Source organism: Lissotriton helveticus, chromosome 1_1 (assembly GCF_964261635.1).
Source record: "Lissotriton helveticus chromosome 1_1, aLisHel1.1, whole genome shotgun sequence".
NCBI lineage: Eukaryota > Metazoa > Chordata > Amphibia > Caudata > Salamandridae > Lissotriton > Lissotriton helveticus.
In genome coordinates this window covers 1,398,765,308-1,398,789,159 of record NC_136057.1, presented here as the reverse complement: position 1 = coordinate 1,398,789,159, position 23,852 = coordinate 1,398,765,308, and the positions used below count along the sequence as shown (strand labels likewise).

The 23,852-nt window shown below is 46.3% G+C and overlaps 1 protein-coding gene across 3 annotated transcripts in view; it reads left to right on the top strand.

Moving 5' to 3' along the window:
- Positions 1–23,852, top strand: part of ZNF653 (zinc finger protein 653) — a 221,612-nt gene that overhangs the window by 70,331 nt on the left and 127,429 nt on the right. For all 3 annotated transcript variants that reach the window (XM_078684259.1, XM_078684278.1, XM_078684268.1), the window contains exons 5-6: positions 20,213–20,414; positions 22,544–22,652. In XM_078684259.1, coding sequence (XP_078540385.1) covers positions 20,213–20,414; positions 22,544–22,652 — 311 coding nt within the window. The remainder of the gene's footprint in view (positions 1–20,212; positions 20,415–22,543; positions 22,653–23,852) is intronic.

The following is a 23,852-nucleotide window of genomic DNA, read 5'->3' as shown; positions in this document are numbered from 1 at the left end:
AGAGGGAGCAGGCACTAGGAACAGACAAGACACAGAGAAGTCATCTGGAGTATACAGAGCAGAGGGAGCAGGCACTAGGAACAGACAAAACACAGGCATGGGCAAAGAGAGTTATCTGGAGTATACAGAGTACAAGGAGCAGGCACTGGGAACAGACAAGACACAGGCATGGGCAAAGAGAGTTATCTGGAGTATACAGAGTACAAGGAGCAGGCACTAGGAACAGACAAGACACAAGCATGGGCACAGAAAGACATGTGGAGTAAACAGAGTACAAGGAGCAGGCACTAGGAACAGACAAGACACAGGCATGGGCAAAGAGAGTTATCTGGAGTAAACAGAGTACAAGGAGCAGGCACTAGGAACAGACAAGAGACAAGCATGGGCACAGAGACATCTGGAGTATACAGAGTACCAGGAGCAGGCACAAGGAACAGACAAGACACAGGCATGGGCAAAGAGAGACATCTGGAGTATACAGAGTACAAGGAACAGACCCTGATAACCGAGGACGTGACCTAGGAACAGGCAAGAGACAGGCAGGGGCACAGAGAGACATCTGGAGTATGCATAGTGCAGAGAATAGACACTGAAAGACAACCGAGGACGTGACCTAGGAACAGGCAAGAGACAGGCAGGAGCACAGAGTGACATCTGGAGTATACAGAGTACAAGGAGCAGGCAATAGGAACAGACAAGAGACAGGCATGGGCACAGAGAGTCATCTGGAGTATACAGAGTGCAAGGAGCAGGCACTAGGAACAGACAAGAGACAGGCATGGGCACAGAGAGACATCTGGAGTATACAGAGTGCAAGGAGCAGGCACTAGGAACAGACAAGACACAGGCATGGGCCCAGAGAGACATCTGGAGTATACAGAGTACAGGAACAGGCCCTGACAATCGAGGACGTGACCTAGGAACAGGCAAGAGACAGGCAGGGGCACAGAGAGACATCTGGAGTATACAGAGCAGAGGGAGCAGGCACTGAAAGACAATCTGGATTATAAAATGGAAACAGCCAGGAGACCGAGAGGGAGACACTCGAGCACAAAGAGACACCTGCAATACACAGAGAAAGCTCAAAACCTACTCTTGAAACGGTCAGGACAGGCAGGGACACACTTGGCCCCATGGAGGCGTCTGCAATAGGATCATGGGAGAATACGGACCATGCACAGAAACTGACCGACAGGAAAACCCCTGGAAACAAAGTATCCGAAGTTCAGAGAGAACAGGGAATAGGCACTGAAAGACAACCAATGCATAAACTGGAGACAGGCAGCAAACAGACAGGGCCACGGCTCGACACAGAAGCACATCTGAAATACACAAACTGCAAGAAATAGACAGTGAAAATCAATAAGGACACACACTGGAAACTTACAGTGACACACCTGTGCACAGAGGAACATCTGAAGTATTGATTAAACAAAAATCAGACACTGAAGAAACAGGAACATTAACTGGAAGTAGACAGAAGACAAACAGGCAACCAGAGACATCTGAAAATATTGAGAAAAAGAAACGGATGCTGAAAACAACTAGGGGAACTCTCTGGAAACAGACAGTCGACACCTAGGGTCTCTCCTGGGCACCGAGGGGCGTCTAAAGTATTAAGAAAACAAGGAGGAGATGGAAACCATGAAAAACACAAATACAGAATCAACTGCTAAAAGCCACAGACACGACTCACCAGTAACAGCTGCAGGATAATAGAAGCTGGGGGTTAGGAGCATGCAGGCAAGAAATGACGAGGGAGGTACGGGCGTTAGGAGCATGCAGGCAAGAAATGACGAGGGAGGTAGGGGGGCGGGAACGGGGCCGGGGAGACAGAGAGCGAGGCAGCGGTAGGGGGGCGGGAACGGGAGCCGGTCCATAAGAGTAGGAGAACAACACAAAAAAGCAGGTCGTGTAGGGAGCTACAAAGCACAGACAACAGACTAGCTCGTGAAGACAAGTACACTAAGCCTGCAGAGTTGAGTTCATTATACCTCACCGCCGTGTTCTGACCCAGGTCACTAGAGTCACACTTTGGGGGTGGGGGGGGGTAACTCGGATATAATGTGCGCCGCGTTAAAAACAGGAGAAAAGCTTTTTGCTCTAGTTCAAGTTTTCACATATAAGCCCATTACAAATTCACATGAAGCTCTATCAATTTTGATTTCCTCCAGCGATTCGCTAATGGAAAAATAGCGCACAAAAAGTGATGCATCAATGTTGCGTAGTTTTCTAAAATCAGGTGAAGGGGCTCTGAGAGAAAGCAGCGCTGTTTGGTATTCCCTCGGAGGCCCCAGTACCCCAAAGGCGGGCGGGATGGGGAATAGTGGAAACAGCGGCGAATGAAAAGTGGAAGCGAAAGAAGGTGTACCAGACCATTTGGAGTGCAATAAAGGCATCATACAACCTAAATTACCTGCATTGAGCGGCTTCTTCCCCAGTGAGTGAGTCTGCCCTATCAAGCCGAGATAGCGGGCGTTCCTTGGAGTCGGCCCTCGCTGCCTCGCCTCCACGAGCTGCTGCCTTTAAGTCGGTCTCGCGCAGGACTTGGCACCCCAGGCGGCCTGCACCCTGCTCAGCACCAGCCTCTTTTTTGGGTGCTGAGGAGGGGAGGTGATAGGAGGGGGTGTCGCGTGCTGGGTGGCAGGACCGCGGTCCCAGCCATTCACCGATAGAGCCACGCCCGGAAGAGCCAGCTGCAGCCACTGTTCATCTGTATTTACTCGCACACGCAGAGCCGGGTTCGGTTACTCGGTTCTCCCTGGACCTGAGTCTATGTTTATTTTTCAATAATAATAAAAACAAAGGGCTGCTATGCCTCTTGTCGCACGGCTCTCAGTAGCTTTTCTTTCTTTGAATCCTTCATCTTCGGTTCATGGTCTGTTTCCGGTTTGAAATATAATATCTATTTTTTTAGGCTTGATCATGTCATTTTTATTGATGACAAACACAGGAACTTCGCAATGAAAACTCTTCCCGCACAGGCTGAAACAAAAACAAGCATTTACAATGCAACGGAGGGGGGGCGGGAACGGCCACACACTGACAGCGGAGGGGGAGGGAGGGGGGGGCGCGAACAGACACACACGGACACACTGACAGCGGAGGGGGGGGGGGTGGGGGAGCGGGAACAGACACACACGGCAAAAAAAACAAAGCACTCACGCAATTAGGAAGGCGGGTGCCGGCTCAATGCCGGACCAGATTCGGGGGCGTTCTCGGCTTTTGGCTGACGTAGCGTGACGTCGCCAAAAGCCAAAAATTCTCGGGAACGCCCCGGAATCTGGTCCGAGATTGACGGACGGAGCCCTCTCCCAATGGCTAGCCTCCATTTATGGAGCTAGCCAATTGGAAGAGGGGGCGTTTACCCGACCCACACACACAACTCAAGAGGTTTTTTGGCGCATGCGTACTGAAGTACGCATCGCCAGTCAAAACCTAAAAAGGACCTGTTCAGTCCTACTGATCACTTCCTGATATGCTGCCTCAAGTGCCCCCGGCTGCTGAACTCCTGGCTAAGACGGTAGTGCTTTGGGTGCCCCTGCGTGTTCATATCCAACAAAAACGCAGTCTGTGAGACAGTCCTGTGTCACACATGATCCGTGTTCACCTATGACAGCAAAAATCTGCATTAGGGATCCAGAGATCTTTACAAATGGGCTCTCAGTTAAGGGGTGCGTATCTATTGCCTTGTAGAGGACTTTTCTGTCCCAACAGGCAGGATAGTAAAACAGGCGTAACTCCTCAGCTGCAGCACCAATGATACCTACAGCAGACTATCTACTATGCCCATTCCCTGAGGCTTTCTGCCACTTTTTTTAGTTAAAAAAGAAGAATACTCATCATACCAGTGACACTTCCAGACTATCTTCATTAGAAAGCAAGTGCAGAGGCGTTTGCACCCCCCTGGGAATACAGCCATGGACCCCGGGGAGGCGGGGCACACCTCGCAATTTGCCATAAAATGTCTGTTCTCCTCAAACAGTGCAGCAGCCGAAAGTTGGCCAAACAGGCTACTTTGTCACCCTTGAGTTTGTAAAACATATAGCTGCTCTTAAAACAGTCCACCTATCAAAGGGATTTAGTGAATCCTGGTGTAACTGCCGAATTACCCCAACCTGTTACAACATATTCCTTTTATAATATAAACAGGAAACAACAAGGTCATGAACAGATTATACACCAATAAAGTGTGAGGGCTAATGTCAAGATCCGCGGAAGAGTACTAGCCCCCAGATTCTATTTAGCACAAGTCTCCTGAAATCGAAGCATTCTTCTGGAGAAGAAGCGCACAGAGGAAGCACCTGGGTGGCCCATACAAGCAGTGACACTTTTGAGGACCTCCGCCTGTGACCATGCTCTCTCCGCATTCGATCAAGAAGGTGCAACAGAGGAGGAGCCACGACGGCGATCAACATGGCCGCTTAGACGCTCGGCTCCGCCGCTCGCCCTCGCCTCCCACCTCATCCTGGCAATGATCCTGCATCTCGGCTATGGCCCCGCGTGGATGAACGGTTGCGGTGCCCGGCCGTGTGACTCCGCACTGAAAACTGCCCCGGACGGCCGAGTACCGTCGTTGTAAAGATTCCGGCCTCTACAGTGGGCGCGCCGGGACCTCGATTTGCACTGCACCCGCCGTGGAAGTGATCAACATCGGCCCTGGTCGGCCATATTGGATCGGTAACCCGAGCCGTAATTCGTCGCGCATACAGAGCAGTGGGCGGATGGGCTCGACATAGCTCTGGACCCCCAAGCTTTGTGGCGTAGGTTTGAGTCGGCGCCTGTGGAGGTGGATAAACTGGGGTGCAGAGTGGAGTAACTAACCTCGGCTGGCCATTCTTTAGGTGCTGCCAGTGGGCGACCACGCACCTTCTGAGGCGGACATCGGATGTGGATCCCTCGCCTGGTTACGGCCGGTGAGCGGTGCGCGGCATTGAGCGAGTGAGTGGGTTCGTATTATGGCCCATATGCGCGCCGCAGTCTGATGTTGTTGTCCTAGCTGCCTGATCGAACTGCTCCGTTTCCTGTTCGGAGGCTCCTTTGAGAGGGGCAGTGTTTTGTACGTTGGCGGCGGAGGGATGGAACCCACAGTGAGGGATGTCTTATCGGCCATTACGGATTTGCACTCCACCCTGCAACGTTGGTGGTTGGTCATCAATGGCTCCCAGGCGATCATCGCTCCTGCCATGGGATTTACAGAGACAGATGCGTACAGTGTAGGTTGTATGCCCGGCCCTTTCCAGTGGGTCGATGCCGAGGACTCCCTGGGGTGTCCAGAGTTGGGATGTGAAACCAGTGAGCGCGGCGGCCGCAGCTGCATGTCTGCCGCCCTTGTTACCTACCTGCCGGCTGCTCCACCTCCGAAACAAAAGTGCCTTGCCTTTTTGAGAATGGACGGTGAACCATGGAGGAACAGTGTTAACTTTGTACCGCACTCTTTGCTGAGGGCCCGGGTGGCCCCTATTGCGACAGCGGGTCCATCGGATTTGCCTGCTCGGGGACTGTGGAACTTGTCTGTTTCTGCTCGGACTGGCCAGGGTTGATTGCGGACTGTTTGCGGCGTTTTCTGGGTGATCCTAGTTATGATGTGTACCATGGCTTTTGACTGTGATTTTGGGGGGCTGAGATGAACGTAAATTGATGCTCACTTTCCATCTTGGTGGGCTTACATGCTTTTCGATCAGTGGGGTGGGGGGGTGGGACTGGGGCCGAGGCTAGGGCTCTCCTCCGGGCTTTTCCACTTTCGGGGTCTTCTTGGGGCGACAGGCATGCCTATGGGAGGGGGTGGGCCGTAGCCCTCTGCTGGTATGTGGGGTGGGGGGTTGGGGGATGGGAAGTGTTTTTCGTTATTTCTTAGTCTCTATGGCCTACTTTTCCTTTCTTCTCTTCTTATAGTGTCCTTTCTCTTTTGGAATATTCTTCATAGTCGGGGTGGGTTTTAGTCATGTTGGGAAGACTCCTGTAATATGTACTTACGTATATGTTTTATTATTGTTGCTTCATGAGTATGGTGTTGAGTGCTAGTACATAGCTATTGTTGCCTCAAGTCCTGTTTTTGACTTCCCAACTGCGCATTTTAATTGAAGCCTATTATCCTGTTTTAAGACTTGCTTAGTCTACGATTTCGCGATATCGCTGGCCATTTGATCCTTCTACCCTTATTATAAAATGGGAACCTCTTTCTCCTGAGCCACTGTGGACAACCTATCTATGTCTCCTGATTTAATGGACTAAGCCGGACTGAAGATAACTGTACTGTCGTCACTCGCTGCGCCAGGCTTTGAATCTTTTTGAATTGGTGCTTTGTGATTCTTCGGCTGGTGTTTGCTTTTGACTGTACTGCTGCATGGGAGGTTTTCCAAATAAAAAAATTTCAACAAAAAAAAAAAGAAGGTGCAACATTCCTTTCAAGTGTTTCTCTGCACCAAAGTTGCTTGTCTTCTTGGGCCAGTATTCGCTCTCACCAGCTGCATGAACCGCAGGTCTCTCTAACTATGGGTCATATGCCCCTTAGTTTTTTTAGAACACTTAGAAAGTATGTCAGACTGTCCAATTTGACCGTACACTATTGAATCAATGAATGCATTACTAGAGTGCACAGCTACTTAGCAAGAGTGTCACGGCGCTAAAATAGACTCTATCTACCCTGCTAACGCCCCTGGATGCGGGAAACCAGGTTTTAAACCGCTTCTAAAAGAAAGATGGCGAGGTCAGTTGCGGAATAACCAGGTTTTGAGCAGTTTCTTAAAAATGGCTAGGTTGGTCACAGTTCTGAGAGTCGTCAGAAGAAGGTTCCAGGATTCAGCTCCCTGGAATCCTCAAAGAACTGCCACCCAACCCAGCCCAGCGTATTCTGAGAACGGAAGCCAGGCCCAACGTGAATGACCTCAAAGTTCTTGGTTGTGCATAATGGGTTACTCTCCTTCTGAGATACCTCCTGCCACTCCCATGTGGGGCCTTGAAAAATAGCACCAAATCTTTAAACTTAATCCTTTTTCTTACTGGTAGCCATTTTAATGCCTTGAGGTGCGGGGATATGAGTCCTGGGCTTAGGCAGGGGCTAATCGGTTCACATGATCATCTGGAAACCCCCTCAAAAGGAATCCTGAATAGTCACGATTTGTTTGTGAAAGGAAGTCGTTAGTTGGTTCGTCCATTCAGGAGAAAGAGGGAGAACCAGACAACGGATGACCGGGCCGAGAAGGCGTTTACGATTTTAAAGATCTCCTTGCCTTTATTGCTAGACTACTCAATTTTATCTTTCAGATAGCGTTTTTTAGCATCGTGGACTTTTGTATAATGGGACCTGAAGGCCAGTTTATACTCCTGTTTATCATCAGGAATAACTTTTTTTTGCCATTTCCTTTCTAAGCGTTTACAGGCTCTTTTGCTTATTCTCAGCAGCTCATTAAGCCAGGGTGCTGAAGGTCTGGTTTCTTTGGAGCACGTGTGGTCATAGGAGCTAACTCGTGATCGCTATGCCGCACCCAAGCATCAAGTTGGAGTGCATCCCTTTCCGGATTTTCTGATAGCAGGGGAATGGAGGATTCCAGCGCCTCCCCTAAAGCTGATGGTGAGACTTGATGGAAAGGTCTGAAATTGCTTTCCATTTTATTTGTAGGTGTCTGACAACCACTCCCTAAACTAGTCACCCTAAAACTGATAAGGCAATGGTCCAACCATACCTGCGATGGGGGCAGATCCACTATTCTGCTATCTTACTGTCCAAGGCTACCATTTTGCTCTGAACGGATGTCAGCAGTAGAAAATGACGTTTGTGAGCATATGTGGGGCATTGACTCCAAAAGCAAAACATCAAATTATTTGAACTGTATTTCTTTTGTATCAAGCACATCCAAGTTTTTCTTTTTTTTTGTTTACATGTGTGTTGATCTGAGTAAAACTTACTACGTTATAGGGTGGATCAGAAATAAAATCCTGTACAGTGAATGGCAGAGCACCAGTGTAGAAATTAGTCTTTTTCTCGTGGTCAGTCTGGATTTTTCACCTTTTAACCAGTAGTAAAGTCCGTGTGCTCCCCCTTTAAATATGGTTAATTGTGTGTATTACTGACTGGCATATTTAACTTGCCTGTAAGTCCCTAGTATATTGTGTGAAAAGTGCATGCAAGTCATTTAGTAAAATTCTACTTGTTGACTGCAGCACCTGTTTTGCCAACCACTAACTAAAGTGGCAGTGCAAACATGACTTCGGCCCTACCCTGTGTAGACTGACTACTGCAGTGTAAAACTGCAACGCAACATGTTAAAATAAAACTTTTTGACAGGTAAAAACCTCCTTTTAAAATATTAGTAAGTTACACCTATGTAATCTTTGTAAGGTTCATGGTAGGGTGCATGGTATTTATAAGTGGGGCTTGTAAGAAAATAATTTAACAGTGGCCTTATAATGAAAAGACCTAAAAAAGCAATTTTCACTGTGCAGGCGTAGCTATTGTGTAGAAAACCGGAGTACCGACTAAAAAGCTAATGCTGCTAACGTGAGAAAAGGACTCGTTGAAAATGAATTAAAACATTGTTTTAATAGTTATTAAAAATTCAAAGCAATGGTGAAGTCGGATTTTTGATAAATATTAATGAGAGATACTTTAAAAGGTTACCTTTTACCTGCCTGAACTGCTTGGAGGCTAATTAGTTTAAGCCTCTGCCAGCTCTCAGCCTGTGCTCAAGCCCTGAATAGATGTGAGACGCCTCCCAGGAACAAACAATGGACATTCCTTCATGGGCAGAGAACTCCTCTGAGCTCAACAGATAATTCAGGGTGGGGACTATGGGACTCATTTTGATAGTCTGAATGTTGTGTCTTCAATGGGACATTAAAGACATCCCCTTAGGCACACCTCATTCTCCTCTGTGTTTGACAAAGAGGATTCCACACCATTTCTTTGCGTTTGTTTTCGTTTTTATTTCATGATTCTTTCGTAGTTTTTTGTAAATATTTTCATTGATTTGTATTACATCTTTTTTTTATTCAACTCAGCGACAAAAATTTCCTTTCAATCCAATGCATTTCGGGCGTATTTATATCGCCCTTCATCAGGGAATCAACACTGTAAAAGCAATATATAATAAGCACCATGAGTCCATGCTCAATAACAACCAGTTCAAGAACATTGCGTTATTCCGTGACTTTGTAATATCACCTCTGTCACCTTACTTGCCCGTGTGACCACTACCCTGTTTATATGTGTACACTTACATGTCGCTGTTTATCTGTTTCGTTGTCAATTGCTGTAACCAAAAGTAAAATCACTAGAGTCAATGACATTTCTATCCCTATTTAATCATGTTAGCGAGATCATCTACTCAAAAAATGTGTCGTGCCATTCTCCTACTGATAACTAACCTCATCTGGATTCTCCTAGCGTTCTTCATTCCTCTAAGTTCGCCTCCATTCTGGCCGGTTCTTACACCAGTCAATATCCTGTTCCTCTATAGGTTGGGTTTTTGGTCATGTGACCGCGGGACTCGCCCGGTTACTAAAACTTCAGAATTACCTGTCTAACTCTTAGTCGCTCTCTATGCCGGTTGGATCATAGTAAAAGAAAAAAAGACAAAAACGAGAGTTACTGATGTGTGATACTAAAAATCCTTTCAAATCCTAATCGGGTAAAAAATATAAAAAAATGTAAAAAAATTGTGGAGAAAAATTGGAGTCCACAGGCGGATTGAACCCTCATATGTTCTGGTCTTGTGTGATGTTAGTGGATGAGGCTACTGCGTGTTTCCTCTAGACAAGTTGCAATTTGGTGTACTCATGATTAAACTATAAAGTAACAAAAACAAAGTAAGTATATACATTTAGTGCTCGCAGGATGCCCGTTTCGGCTCAAGGAAAAACAACCATGGTTGCTTACAGTCCATTATAAATAACATGATAGTTCATTCCGTTCATTAAGCCCGTTCGGGCTCTGTGTTCCCAGCTTATGAATCCAAAAGTTCTCACGTTGCAACATAAATTTAGTGTTGTCTCTTCCTTCTTTCTTTTCCACTGTCTCTAGTACAATATATTTCAATTGTGAAATGTTGTGCAGCGCTTCCATGAAATGTGTCGCTACTGTAGATTTTGTGTTTTTCATCCGGATGTTGGATTTATGCTCCGTGAGCCTAGTTTTTATGCTTCTTTCTGTTTTTCCAACGTACAGTTTGCCACACGGACATTTCAGTGCATATATAACGTTTTTTGTATTGCAAGTGGCATTTACTCTCAGTTTGACCTCTTTACCTTTCATTGGATGATTTATTGCATTTCCTTTGATGATGCTGTTGCAGTTTCCACAGCTTAGGCATGGTTTTGTGCCTTTATATTCTTTGATCTGTGGTTGTTGATGCTTCAAAATTTCTCCCAGGTTTTGTGCTCTGGTGTGAGCAAAAATTGGAATTTGGTCAAAACTTTTTTGAAAGTCTGGTTCCAGTTTCAACATTTTCCAATGTTTGGTTATTATTCTTTTGAAATTATGACTTTGTGTTGAATATTTGGACACCGCTACAATTCGTGCTTCCTCATGTTTTTTAACTGGTTTCAAAAGATCCTTCCTGTTAGTGGCATCCACTCTCCTTTTTGCATTGTCTATAATTTCTTTGGGGTACCCTCTATTTTTGAACCTTGTTGCCATGTCCTCCAATGTGACTTCTACTTTTGTACTGTCAGATATAATTCTTTTGACCCTAGTCATTTGTGAGTAGGGTAGATGTGTTTTTAGACTTTGCTGGTGGAAGCTGGTGAAATGCAATAGGTTGTTTTTATCCGTTTCTTTTCTATACATACTCGTTTCCAATCCTTCATTTGTCCTGGTTATTCTTACATCTAAAAAGGTTACTGAGGTTTCAGAAATGTCCCAAGTCAGTTGTATACGACTGTCTACGTTATTGAATTCATTTAATGCCTTTTCCAACAGTTCCTTTGATGATTTCCAAATTAGAAAAATATCATCTATATAACGTACGATGAATTTTGTGTTGTCTAGCCAAATTTGTTTTGAGAACAGATTTGTTTCTTCGTAGGTCTGCATAAAGATATTGGCGTATACCGGCGCCGCCGAATTTCCCATGGCTGTTCCTGTGAGTTGTTGATACCAATGGTCTTCATATTTAAAATAACTTTGATACAGAGTGAATGTCATAAGCTCCATTAGGAATACCTTTAGCTCTTCTCTTAGTTCTGTGTTCAATAGAGCTTTCTCAATTGCTTCCATTCCTAAGTTGTGTGGTATTGATGTGTAAAGGGACCGCACGTCCGCTGTACACAAAATCACTGCTTCATCTGGATTTATGGTGACTTTCTCCAACTTCAACAAGAAGTCCGTTGTATCTTTAATGTATGTCCTGATGTTTTTCACTGTGGGTTGAATGTGTCTATCAATTAATTGCCCAATGGGTTCATGTAAACTGTCTATAGTCGAAACTATAGGTCGTAGTGGAGGGTCCATCAAGTTCTTATGAATCTTCGGTATCATGTAAAATACCGGACTCTTTGGGTTACTTTTAATTAGAAAATTCTTGGTTTTGGTATTGATAGTACCCATTTCATGTGCTGTGTTGATAATGCTTTCCAATCTTCTGGAGAATTCTGCCGTGGGGTTACCCTCAAGTTGTAGATATGTATTTCCATCTGAGATGTGTTCTCGTACCTTCATTTCATACATGGAGCTATTCATAATAACGAGAGCCCCTCCCTTATCAGCTTTAGTGAACCTTAGTTCAGTTTTATTGGCAAGTTTTCTCAAACAATCCAGATCTTTTTGTGTCACGTTTCTTTTGGAACGCTTGTCACACTTTAGTTTTGCTAGATCTTGTTTTACAATTTTTTCAAACAAATCCAGGGTTTTGTGACTTACTGGTGCTTGAAAGGTACTTGATGGTCGTAATCCACATAGTTCGTCATCCGGTTCTTTATCTTGTTGAGGGAGAATATTATCAAAAAAGTGACGAAGTCTTAGTTTCCGCATGAGTTTGAAAAAACTTACTTCTAGCTCTAACGCGTCTGTGTTGGTGGTTGGCACAAACGATGTACCTCTTTGTAGCAGATTTAGTTCATATTCACTCAGTCGATAATCACTGATGTTAATCACCAATTGATTTATGTCTGTGTTTTCTTCTTCTCCTTGTCTTTCTTTGGTATCGTCGTACTCCTTGTGTTCGGATGTTCCTTCTCCTTGTCTCTGTCTCTTGCTCTTTCCTCTCCGGGGTCGCCTTTTTGGGCTTGGCCCTGATCTAAAAAAGGATGGGTTGCTGTAGGAATACTGGTCGTTGGTAACTCAGTTTGGGTGTTTTCTTGACTCCTTGTTTCCATGTGTACTCTTTGTTCTGTCTGAGCTTGTTCATGTTGCCTCGAGCTTGGTTGAGATCTTTGAGTTCTCTGAAGGGTGTCACTTCCTGATGACGATGTATCTGTGTTAGGTGAGTAGGGGCGGTTCCTTCTTTTTTGAGCGTAGATGTCAGCCCATGTATATACTTCCCCCAATTTATAATCGAGGGTATCCCTTTTAAATTTCCTGATTTTTCTTTCATTGATCTCTTTCGTGTGTTTTTCCATTTGTTCTTTAATCTCTCTTAGTGTTGATGACAATTCTTCTTCCGTCAACATCTGAGATAATTCATTGGATACTTCGGCAATCTCTTTCGTAAGGTCTTCTAGTATTCCTGACAGTTCCTCAATGATTAAAAGGATAAGGTCTAGAGAGCACTCGTTTAGAATTGCAAACCATCTATCCTGAAATTGTTTAGAGTTCTTACAAAGTGAAGGTTTCAAGGAAATTCTTAAGCCTCTCGGTATGCGCTGGGCTCGGTGGTATTTAATAAGAGTGCTTGCATGCAGCTTTTGGTTGATTTGTCTCTTTGTTAAGTAGATTAGTTGTCTAACATTTTGTTCCTTGTTCCGGGTAGAGGATTCCTGCGATAATTCTTCCCTTATTAAGGCGTAAATACGATCTGCTTCCGTTTCTTGGAAGGCAAAAGTTTCTGCCCTTGCTTCAGTGCTTTTGGTTATGTCCTCGTAACTACTCATAGTTGTACTTGCGTGCTCCTGTATCCCAGGGACTAACTTGTATGAATACCTATGGAAGGGATCAGTGCACAGCTGTGAAGATTAACAAGAGGTTTTGTTAATTTGGGTGCTCCTCGGGTGGCGACCAACGTCCCTGGGCGCCTAATTAAATCTGAATGTTGTGTCTTCAATGGGACATTAAAGACATCCCCTTAGGCACACCTCATTCTCCTCTGTGTTTGACAAAGAGGATTCCACACCATTTCTTTGCGTTTGATTTCGTTTTTATTTCATGATTCTTTCGTAGTTTTTTGTAAATATTTTCATTGATTTGTATTACATCTTTTTTTTTTTTATTCAACTCAGCGACAAAAATTTCCTTTCAATCCAATGCATTTCGGGCGTATTTATATCGCCCTTCATCAGGGAATCAACACTGTAAAAACAATATATAATAAGCACCATGAGTCCATGCTCAATAACAACCAGTTCAAGAACATTGCGTTATTCCGTGACTTTGTAATATCACCTCTGTCACCTTACTTGCCTGTGTGACCACTACCCTGTTTATATGTGTACACTTACATGTCGCTGTTTATCTGTTTCGTTGTCAATTGCTGTAACCAAAAGTAAAATCACTAGAGTCAATGACATTTCTATCCCTATTTAATCATGTTAGCGAGATCATCTACTCAAAAAATGTGTCGTGCCATTCTCCTACTGATAACTAACCTCATCTGGATTCTCCTAGCGTTCTTCATTCCTCTACGTTCGCCTCCATTCTGGCCGGTTCTTACACCAGTCAATATCCTGTTCCTCTATAGGTTGGGTTTTTGGTCATGTGACCGCGGGACTCGCCCGGTTACTAAAACTTCAGAATTACCTGTCTGACTCTTAGTCGCTCTCTATGCCGGTTGGATCATAGTAAAAGAAAAAAAGACAAAAACGAGAGTTACTGATGTGTGATACTAAAAATCCTTTCAAATCCTAATCGGGTAAAAAATATAAAAAAATATAAAAAAAATCGTGGAGAAAAATTGGAGTCCACATGCGGATTGAACCCTCATATGTTCTGGTCTTGTGTGATGTTAGTGGATGAGGCTACTGCGTGTTTCCTCTAGACAAGTTGCAATTTGGTGTACTCATGATTAAACTATAAAGTAACAAAAACAAAGTAAGTATATACATTTAGTGCTCGCAGGATGCCCGTTTCGGCTCAAGGAAAAACAACCATGGTTGCTTACAGTCCATTATAAATAACATGATAGTTCATTCCGTTCATTAAGCCCGTTCGGGCTCTGTGTTCCCAGCTTATGAATCCAAAAGTTCTCACGTTGCAACATAAATTTAGTGTTGTCTCTTCCTTCTTTCTTTTCCACTGTCTCTAGTACAATATATTTCAATTGTGAAATGTTGTGCAGCGCTTCCATGAAATGTGTCGCTACTGTAGATTTTGTGTTTTTCATCCGGATGTTGGATTTATGCTCCGTGAGCCTAGTTTTTATGCTTCTTTCTGTTTTTCCAACGTACAGTTTGCCACACGGACATTTCAGTGCATATATAACGTTTTTTGTATTGCAAGTGGCATTTACTCTCAGTTTGACCTCTTTACCTTTCATTGGATGATTTATTGCATTTCCTTTGATGATGCTGTTGCAGTTTCCACAGCTTAGGCATGGTTTTGTGCCTTTATATTCTTTGATCTGTGGTTGTTGATGCTTCAAAATTTCTCCCAGGTTTTGTGCTCTGGTGTGAGCAAAAATTGGAATTTGGTCAAAACTTTTTTGAAAGTCTGGTGCCAGTTTCAACATTTTCCAATGTTTGGTTATTATTCTTTTGAAATTATGACTTTGTGTTGAATATTTGGACACCGCTACAATTCGTGCTTCCTCATGTTTTTTAACTGGTTTCAAAAGATCCTTCCTGTTAGTGGCATCCACTCTCCTTTTTGCATTGTCTATAATTTCTTTGGGGTACCCTCTATTTTTGAACCTTGTTGCCATGTCCTCCAATGTGACTTCTACTTTTGTACTGTCAGATATAATTCTTTTGACCCTAGTCATTTGTGAGTAGGGTAGATGTGTTTTTAGAATGAGGTGTGCCTAAGGGGATGTCTTTAATGTCCCATTGAAGACACAACATTCAGATTTAATTAGGCGCCCAGGGACGTTGGTCGCCACCCGAGGAGCACCCAAATTAACAAAACCTCTTGTTAATCTTCACAGCTGTGCACTGATCCCTTCCATAGGTACTCATTTTGATAGCACAGTTTCAAATCCTTCTTGACAGGTATGTTGAGCCACATAAATCATTTGGGGCGGGATTGCAATGGAGACAACAGGACGCCAAGATCATTCTTGTGGCTTCCCTGTGTGGTTGCTAAAACACCCTGTTTTTATCCAACCAGACTTCTGTCTCTAGATTTGTTGTGGGTACAGTGTAAAACTGTTTTTTATTGTTAAATATGGGAAGACCCTACAACTACCATAGTACACTCCCCACACACACCGCCAGCACCCACATTTATGGTGGCCAAAGACTTTCACCATCTTGGATTTGCCCTGAAACATTGCATTTTCGGTCTGTCTGCAGTAAAGCAAAATAGGTAGGTCATGATCTGGGAACTTTTACCGTTTTTTTTAGGAAGTCAGCACCAGCCACTAGCTAGTGCTAGGCATAAATGTGGGAACCCCATGCACCCTCCACAGAACCCCTCTGGTAGAACAGAAGAGTACTGGGCCTGCTTTCTGGGACCTTAGAGTAGACCGTAAGGACTGGGCCTGCTCTTCCTTGTTCCCAGGCCAAAGAAATACATTCTACGGGTCAGTTGGCTGACCGTGTATGTGCTACAGGGCTATCATAGGATGATGGAGACCTTTTTCATAAAGTGCCCAGCTGACTAGTGGTAACTGGACTTTGCTATTAGCCTTTCCCTTATACCCTGGGTGTCTTTAAGCGCCCTCCCCTGAGGTCTTCGGCCTTAAAAGTGTACTCCTGTGGCTGTTTGTGACTTAAAAGACTTGGGGGTCCATTAGGATGGCGGGTGGGCTTTGCCCGCCCGCCACCCTATCGGTAAACGGGACCGCCCGCCTTAAGGGCGGGGGTCCCGACAACAGCATTAGGATGTGCCCGCCACAGTGGCGGGCACATCCTGCATTTCTAGCATTGTGGCGGGCGGTGCTCTCAGCACCGCCCGCCACAATGCTAGAAATGCATTTCTGCATTTGCATTAACAAAGCGGCAGGCACCGCGCGGTGCCTGCCGCGTTGTTAATGCAAATGAAGGGGGGTACCACATGTACCCCCCATGTGCAATACCCCCCCTCCTTCACTCTGGGGGCCCGCAGGGGGCACCCAGAGTGAAGACCGCATGCCTTGATGCCGCCACGGAAAGGCATCACCCTCAGCCCATCATAATATGGCTGGCGGTGTCTGCTTGACATCGCCACCATATTAATCAGTTTCCGCCCCGGCCACAATGCGACCGGGGCGGAAAAGTGGCGGGTGGTGTTTTGCTCCGCCGTGGTCCCCCCGCCATTCTAATATGGCGGGGGGGAATACAGGGAAGGATGCTGGGCGGATTGCCCCCGCCAGGCTGGCGGTGGCTACCGCCAGCCTGGCGGTGGCAATCCGCCCGCCATCCTAATGGACTCCTGTAGGAAGGTAGATCCCTGACTATGGTTGCCCCCGAACTTTTTGCCTAGTGTTTTGCTGGTTTTCTGACTTAGTTGACCTGGGGCCCTGCTATTCAGGACCACAGGCCTACTGCTCTCTCTGTAAAATGGATTCCATGTACCTTAGGTACATATCTAATTGGATACTGAGTCACCTTATCAGTCTCTGTACAGTGTACCTTAGGTACCCAGGGCATAGGTGTACCCAGGGCCTACCAGGGGCTGCAGCATGTATTATGCCACCCCTGGCTGGCTATCCAAATCTGACACAACTGGCTGCTTGACGGCTGGGGCAAGGTGGTGTAATCACCCTTTGCTTTAGATATAGTATACCTATATCTAACCCTAAAATGGACACACAGATCTCCTATCAGTCACTCCTATGGCAGGCCTTAACAATCCTGAAGGCAGAGTGCTTGGAATCGTGTGAGATGGTGCTCTGGCATGAGCTGAGCCTGTCTGCGGCTTTCGGGATCCATCCCTTAGCCGTTTCCATGATATCGCATACCATATACTCTTAAGTGCATTATAATCCTCGCGGTTATATGCCAACTCTGGTATCGCTTTATCAAAACATGTCGAGTAAGGTGTCATACGAATTGGAATGCTAACCCCTCGCCAATTCTGGCGACGGGGTTAGCATTCCACCCTTCTAGAGGGACACGACATGTATGTAACCTGTAACCCCGGTTAAAGTCAGACAGAGCCTTAGCATCCACAAGATGGATGCTGCCACCGAGACACAAGTCTGCCCTCCTGCTGCTGGGAGTCCTCCCAGAGCAGGAGGCAAGGACAAAGGGTTTCCTGCCAGGGGCGGTGCCAGCACCGTCCCAGACAGGGTTTTGTGTATTCCAGGTAGGCAGGGCTACAGAGGAAGGTGACTGCAAGTGGCACCCCGGTGCTCACTGTGCATAGGCCGGCTGAAACCAGTTCCAGGGGCACTCCAGCCCCTGGCCTGGGGAAAGCCCGCCAAAGGAGAGGGGTGTAACCACCCCCCTCCTGGTCCCACCCATAGGGCAGGACTTAGTCGCGTGCCAGCCCCCTTTTCCCAGATAAAGGTAGGAGCAGGCCCCCTTCCAAATTAGATCATCTTTGGAATCAAGACACGACTTTCTACGAAAGGACATCAAGATTTCTTCTTCAAGATTCTCCCTTGTGGCTAAGGAGTAGTCACCCTGCATCCGCAGGCACCACCTTAAGAACACTGCGGTCTGCTGCAAGTCCTTCCTCCGGAATCCGACTGTCCAGCTCGACAAGACCCGGCTTCCCTGGCACCTCCGACCTCTACTCACCTCTACAGCCAAGCTGAGAACCGTGAGTGCGACGAGACCTCAAGGGACCGACTATTGCCAAGACTGCACGACTTCTTCACAGCAAGCCCGCCGAGTAATCTCCTGGCGAGTGCTTTGGGGTCCGAGAAGCCCCAACCCTGAGCAGCTCCAGCACCGAAGAGCAGCCCCCCAGCATCTCCACGATCGGCGTGGGGCCCTTCTGCTTTTTGCTGCTCACCGTGTTGTTTGGCTACTAGCCCGCTGGCTTGTGGCCTTCTGAACGACGCCCGACGACATCACTGCTGCTGGTCTGGTTGCTCCAGACTGGCTCTTGCTCCCTTCCAGAAGAGGAGCACCCCGGACCCTCCTGGTCCACTCAAGACGCCATTTTGAGTCCACCGCGTGGGCTTGAATTAGCCAAGGCTTTGTTGCCCAATCCTGGGTTCTTCGACGCCGACAGCTTCATCCATCGTGGGACAGCTCGCCCCTCCATCCTGGTCGCCGACAACGCCTCCTGGTCCGTGAGAACTGCAGAGCCCAGCGTCGCCCACTCACCTAGCCGAGGTGACTACCATCCGGTGCCCTCCTGGTGCCACCTGACTACTGGCTAGTAGTCACGAACTTGGTCCCCTCTGCTTTCAGGTGTCATCCATCTTCAAGATCCAGGCTTGGATCAACTCGAACTCTCTTCACTGGTCGCCTGCCAGCATCTTTCTTCCAGGCTCCTGGTTCGTCTACGAGGATTCCCGACGTCTTTTGAGACCTATGCAGCTGCAGCCCCTGGGCTAGGTAACTTCGGCATTTCGGTGCCCCAGCATAGCCTCACTATCCAAGGGTCAGGATCCACTGTCGTTTTCTCCCTACCAGGTCGGGTTCGCCCGTGAACACTAACTTTAACTTTACTAGCTATCATAGACTTTGTCCCGCATCCCGCGTGAGAGTGCACACTCTGCACCCGAGTCCCCTGGGCCTCCTAGAAGTAATCTAACGATTCTATAGTCAAGTCCTAGCGATTCCAAAGCCTATTAGTACTGTACTTACCTGCTAGTAATTTCGCATTCCACTTTCAGAGTATATGGTTTTTCGTGCCCCTCGGGCATTTGTATATACTGTGCTAACTTAAGTATTTTTATAAGAGTTTTGTTGTGTGCTTAGCTCCCTGTCTCATAAAGAGCCAGGGTAGTCTTGTTATAAATAAATACACTGTTTATTTTCATAACAACTTGTGTGGTGTCCTTTCACTGGGTGTTCAAGGGGTAATGTGATGGTAAAACAGCTGGCTTAACACGCCCTCTAGAGTCTTAGCCTTAGACTGCTCGTATCCATGCTACTAGGATAGCTGGTCTATAAGGTTGACTTACAACCAATCATCAATAAGGGTTGTTTGGACTGATATATAGTGATCACTAGAATAGTGAGCACTGCACATCAGGCCAACTTCTCACAACTCCTAAGTGAGAATGTAAACTTTTTGACCGGGATGATCCATGTTGGTGTATCTGCCTTTGCTCTATTGCAGTTGGCCTCAAAACGTGCTTAGGTCTCGTTCTACCACAACCATTGATTATTATTGGCGCTTTGTGTTTTTTGATGCTATTTTTATTTAAAACTTAAAAAATCATAAAACTGGTTCCCTTATTGAATTTTTTGCATTCTGGTTATGAAATTTACTCCTATTTTTGTAATTCGTTTTGGGATGTGTATTGCTTTGTATTTTGACTATGACTGTTTTGTTACTGAATAAATACTTGACACAGTGGCCTAAGATAAACCTGACTGCTTTATGCCATAGCTAGCAACAGGTTGAGCTTAGGTTCATTTAGTGACTTTGAGGGTTCACCCTGACAAGAGTTGGGATTATTTCTTGAATAATAATCCAGTTTCATACAACCTGATACCCATAATTTCTTTTTTGTTTTTAATGTTGATTGCTGTTTTGCCGCGTGCTGCAATTTTGGATTATGAGACCTAGTCTTTCATTTTTCACTGTACTCTGCTTCAAAGTATGAAAGTTGAACGGTAGCTCCTGAAATAAAATTGTTGGTGAAAGAGAGTGGCACCTAGATTAAGCAGCCCCAAAATTAAAAGACGTAAAAGGACACAGTGACCAGTTCAAAAGATGCGCCTGCATGTAATGAGACTTCCAAATTCAATCTGTTATTTACAGCTGTATCATGTTCAATATTTAGCTATTCAAAAAACTTTGGATGGCGATTAAGGGGACAAACATTTATGCTTGTGATTTTTTTTGTTGCATTTGCAGAGCATAATGCACTGTGTGCGCTAACCAAAGACACAGATGATGAGGTGGGGCGAGTAGGAAAGCCACAACTGGATGAAAAGGCAGACCTGGAGCCAGAGCTTGATCCTGGGCATGAGAATTCAGAGCAGGATCTGGTGCACGCGACGTTCAAGACCACAGACAACTCTGCCATACTGTACGAAGTCCCCAAGGAGCCTGAAAAGTATGTTTGATGTTTACCTCGATGTTAAAGGGCGTTGGAGGGGGTGTGATATATCATCTTCTTTAGGATCACTTCTTCAACATGGACTTGGCTGAGGGGGCGTTTATTTACATGAAGAGAATAGAAAATTCAGTTTGAGTATCCCCCAACCCTCCTCCAATTGTGTTAAATGAACTTGGAATTTCTGTGCTCTCAAAAAACTGGTCTCTTCCCAATTTGTAGGAATCAAAACTGTTTTAGACTCCAAATGTCTGTTTTACCTGTGTTTTCATGCATATTTGAATACCGCTGAACCCTAATGCCAACAGGGCTACCAAATGTTCTGTGAAAGGAGGTGGGCACACATTCTTAAATACATTGGGGCTCATTAGTATGGTGGGAAGACAAAGTCCCCCCGCCATAGCCCCGGGAAATGGGACCGCCCGCAATGCATGCGGCGGTCCCGCACATACCATTAGGATGCGCCCTCCACACTGGCAAGCGCATCCTGCATTCTTGACATTGAGGCGGGCCGTGCTTTCAGCACTGCCCCCCGCATTGCCAAAAAGGCATGTCGTGCATTTCCATGCACAACGTGGCAGGCACTGCGCGGTGCCTGCCATGTTGTGCATGAAACTGCAGGAGGTCCCCCATGTGCATCCCCCACCCGCACGAACACCCTGGGAGCCCCCAACGGGCCCCCAAAGACAAAACCCCATACCTTTCCATGGCGGAGTCTATGCCATGGAAAGGCGTTCCGCCGCCATGATGCTAATATGGATGGCGGTGCCTGCAAGGCACCGGCCACCATATTCCTGGCTTTTCCATCCGGTAGGCAATCAGGCGGATTGCCTAATGGCGGATAACCGACGGACGGTCTTCCCGTCCGCCGGGGTCCCCCCGTCATCGTAATGTGGCGGGGGAAAAAGTCATGCGGGCAGTGGATTTTGGTGGGCGGATCGCCACCGCCATACGGGCGGTGGCGATCCGCCCGCCATCATTATGACCCCATTGTGAATTATTAATGTGGAATTTGTGCATCTGTTCCTGACAGTTGAAACTGGTATTGGAAGGATCCTGTTTTGATATTGTGCAACATTCCGTCCATCATCTTGTGTGTTTTGCTGTTCACCCTATGTGGAAAGGGTATGCCCAGACGTGGGTCCCTTGCTCACTAAGCCACTGGAGTCAAGCTATCCTGGCTGAAGACGGCTGATAGCCAGAAACTGGTCCTAGGATGCTTGATTCCGGTCCAGGGAAGACATGGCTTGGTAGTTCGGGCTGGACTGTTCCCATGAGGCACAGGGTCAAGACTGATTTGTATATGGCCATGTCTGAACTGGGGTGGCTTGGTGTGCAAAATATTGATGGATTAAACCCATATCTGTGACTGGGGGTGAATGTTTTGCCATTGTGCAACATTCCGTCCATCATCTTGTGTGTTTTATTGGAAGGATCCTAGCCTTGGGGGCAATAGAGTAGCTCTATGTCATGTTATATTAAACAGCTTTTACCTAGCTCAGGTTTGCCACTTATGTGCCATATGAGTGCTTTGGTACAGAGCTTATGTTTGGTTTAGGGGAGAGTGGCCCCATGGCGCGGTTTTCATGTACAGGTCCTGCCCCAAGAGTAAATGTGGTAGGGGAGTAGAGAGTATGATTTTCCTTTGTATATGGGATCATTTGAGGGCAAAGGGAGGGGAGCACTGTAAATCTTTGCGACCTGCCACAAAGTCTGGGAATTATATATGTTGTGGTGTTTCTTTGAAGTGCATTTATTTGTAATTATTTAAAACCCTGTAAGCAATTGTTTTGAGGTCAGAAAATCTTAGCAAAGGGAGTGTTAAAAAAAATCTGACTGAGAAGGAAACCCTTATCTGAGGACATGGGAGTGATCAAGTAGCTTGGAAGGTTGCTAGTGCAGATTGAAACATTCACCATAAGTAAAAAGTAAGGTTTTAAATACGTGTGCACCTAATCGTTATTTTCTTTTTTTCTTGCTTTTAAAAGCTCCTTTAGTGGGTCAGTGGGATCATTACGGAACTCGTTTGCCAGCACTGTAAACTTCCTGTGCTATTTGCAAGCATTCACTGATTGCAAATATTTACTGACGTGGCTTGCTGTTTTTACGTTGTGCTCTTTGTGTTGTAGGAGGCGAAGCAAGCGAGGCCGTCCTGTAGATGCTGATGGTATGCTAGAGATGTTTCACTGCCCTTATGAAGGGTGCAGCCAAGTTTATGTCGCACTGAGCAGCTTCCAGGTATGTTACAACGATAGCTCCGATATTACCAACTCCTGCAGGAGAGGCTGCCCTCTGTTGTCAAACTAAATTTATACTCCTAGGAACCTTTCCGTATGTCTTTTTTAATTAGTTAAATGCTAGTTGTCAGTTTAGATATTAACGCCTCCATTTCGGCAAAGTTGCTTTAGTGTTCCTGCTAATGCATTTGGTACACAAGTACTACATGTTTTCTCCAGTATTGGAACTTTCATAGATTCACATGCTTGAATCATTCCCTGTCGTCATGATGGGAGTCCCCGGTACCTTTAACTTAGTTGTACCATGATAGGTAAAGACTAGAAAAAAGGCTCTTAGTTTAGTCATTATTAAAAAAAGAGAACAAAGTTTGGCCTTAACCAATCATTATGAATCACCATCTAGAACAATTCTGAGAGACACTCAGTACCTCAGGTTTTCTACCGCACGTTGTGCAAGGGGTTCTCCTCTGAGCTCTGCTCAGCTATTGTCTTTCTGGACTTCATTCTTCAGGAAAGTAACTTCATTTGATATATACTCTTAGACAGATATATATATTCCAGTCTTTTATATTTGTTAATTGTACACTAAATCTGACTGAACTATGTCATGGCTTGGCAGGTCGGGCTGGACTGTGGGGCACTAGGTGGCGCTTGACTGTCATGGCCGCGCTTCTGTGAGGCTCTCGCCAACCCGGGCGGTAAACCACACATCACCCTCAGCCTAACGGACACACACTGCTCTAACCAGATGCCACCGGACAGCGGAGCGGGGGCGGACTCCGGCGATACTTTTTTGTTGCCGGAGCGCCGCTGAATGACGGAGTAGCGAGTTGTGGAACTCAGACGCAGTGGCTGGCAGTGGCGTCCTGGAGCGCTGGGGCAGCCGCAGCGATCAAGAAAGACCGGTGCTGTGTGGACCCTATCGCGACCTCATATGCTGCGATTGCCAGACGGAGTAGAACCCTGGCTCCAGCGACGCCCATAGAGGACCTGGTGAGCTGCGGGGGAGCTTGGGGCAGATATTCACGGCCGGCAGGCATTGATATTGACTCACGGCAGAGATTGGGCCCCGGAGCCCGCGCATTGCTATGAATGCCTGTAGATGCGACCTGAGCCCTAACTGAGCGCCGGGCTGGGAGCGGGTGAGCCCGGGCGCAGCAGGGACTCGGACGCGGGCATTGCTCCTCCAAGGCAGTGGCTG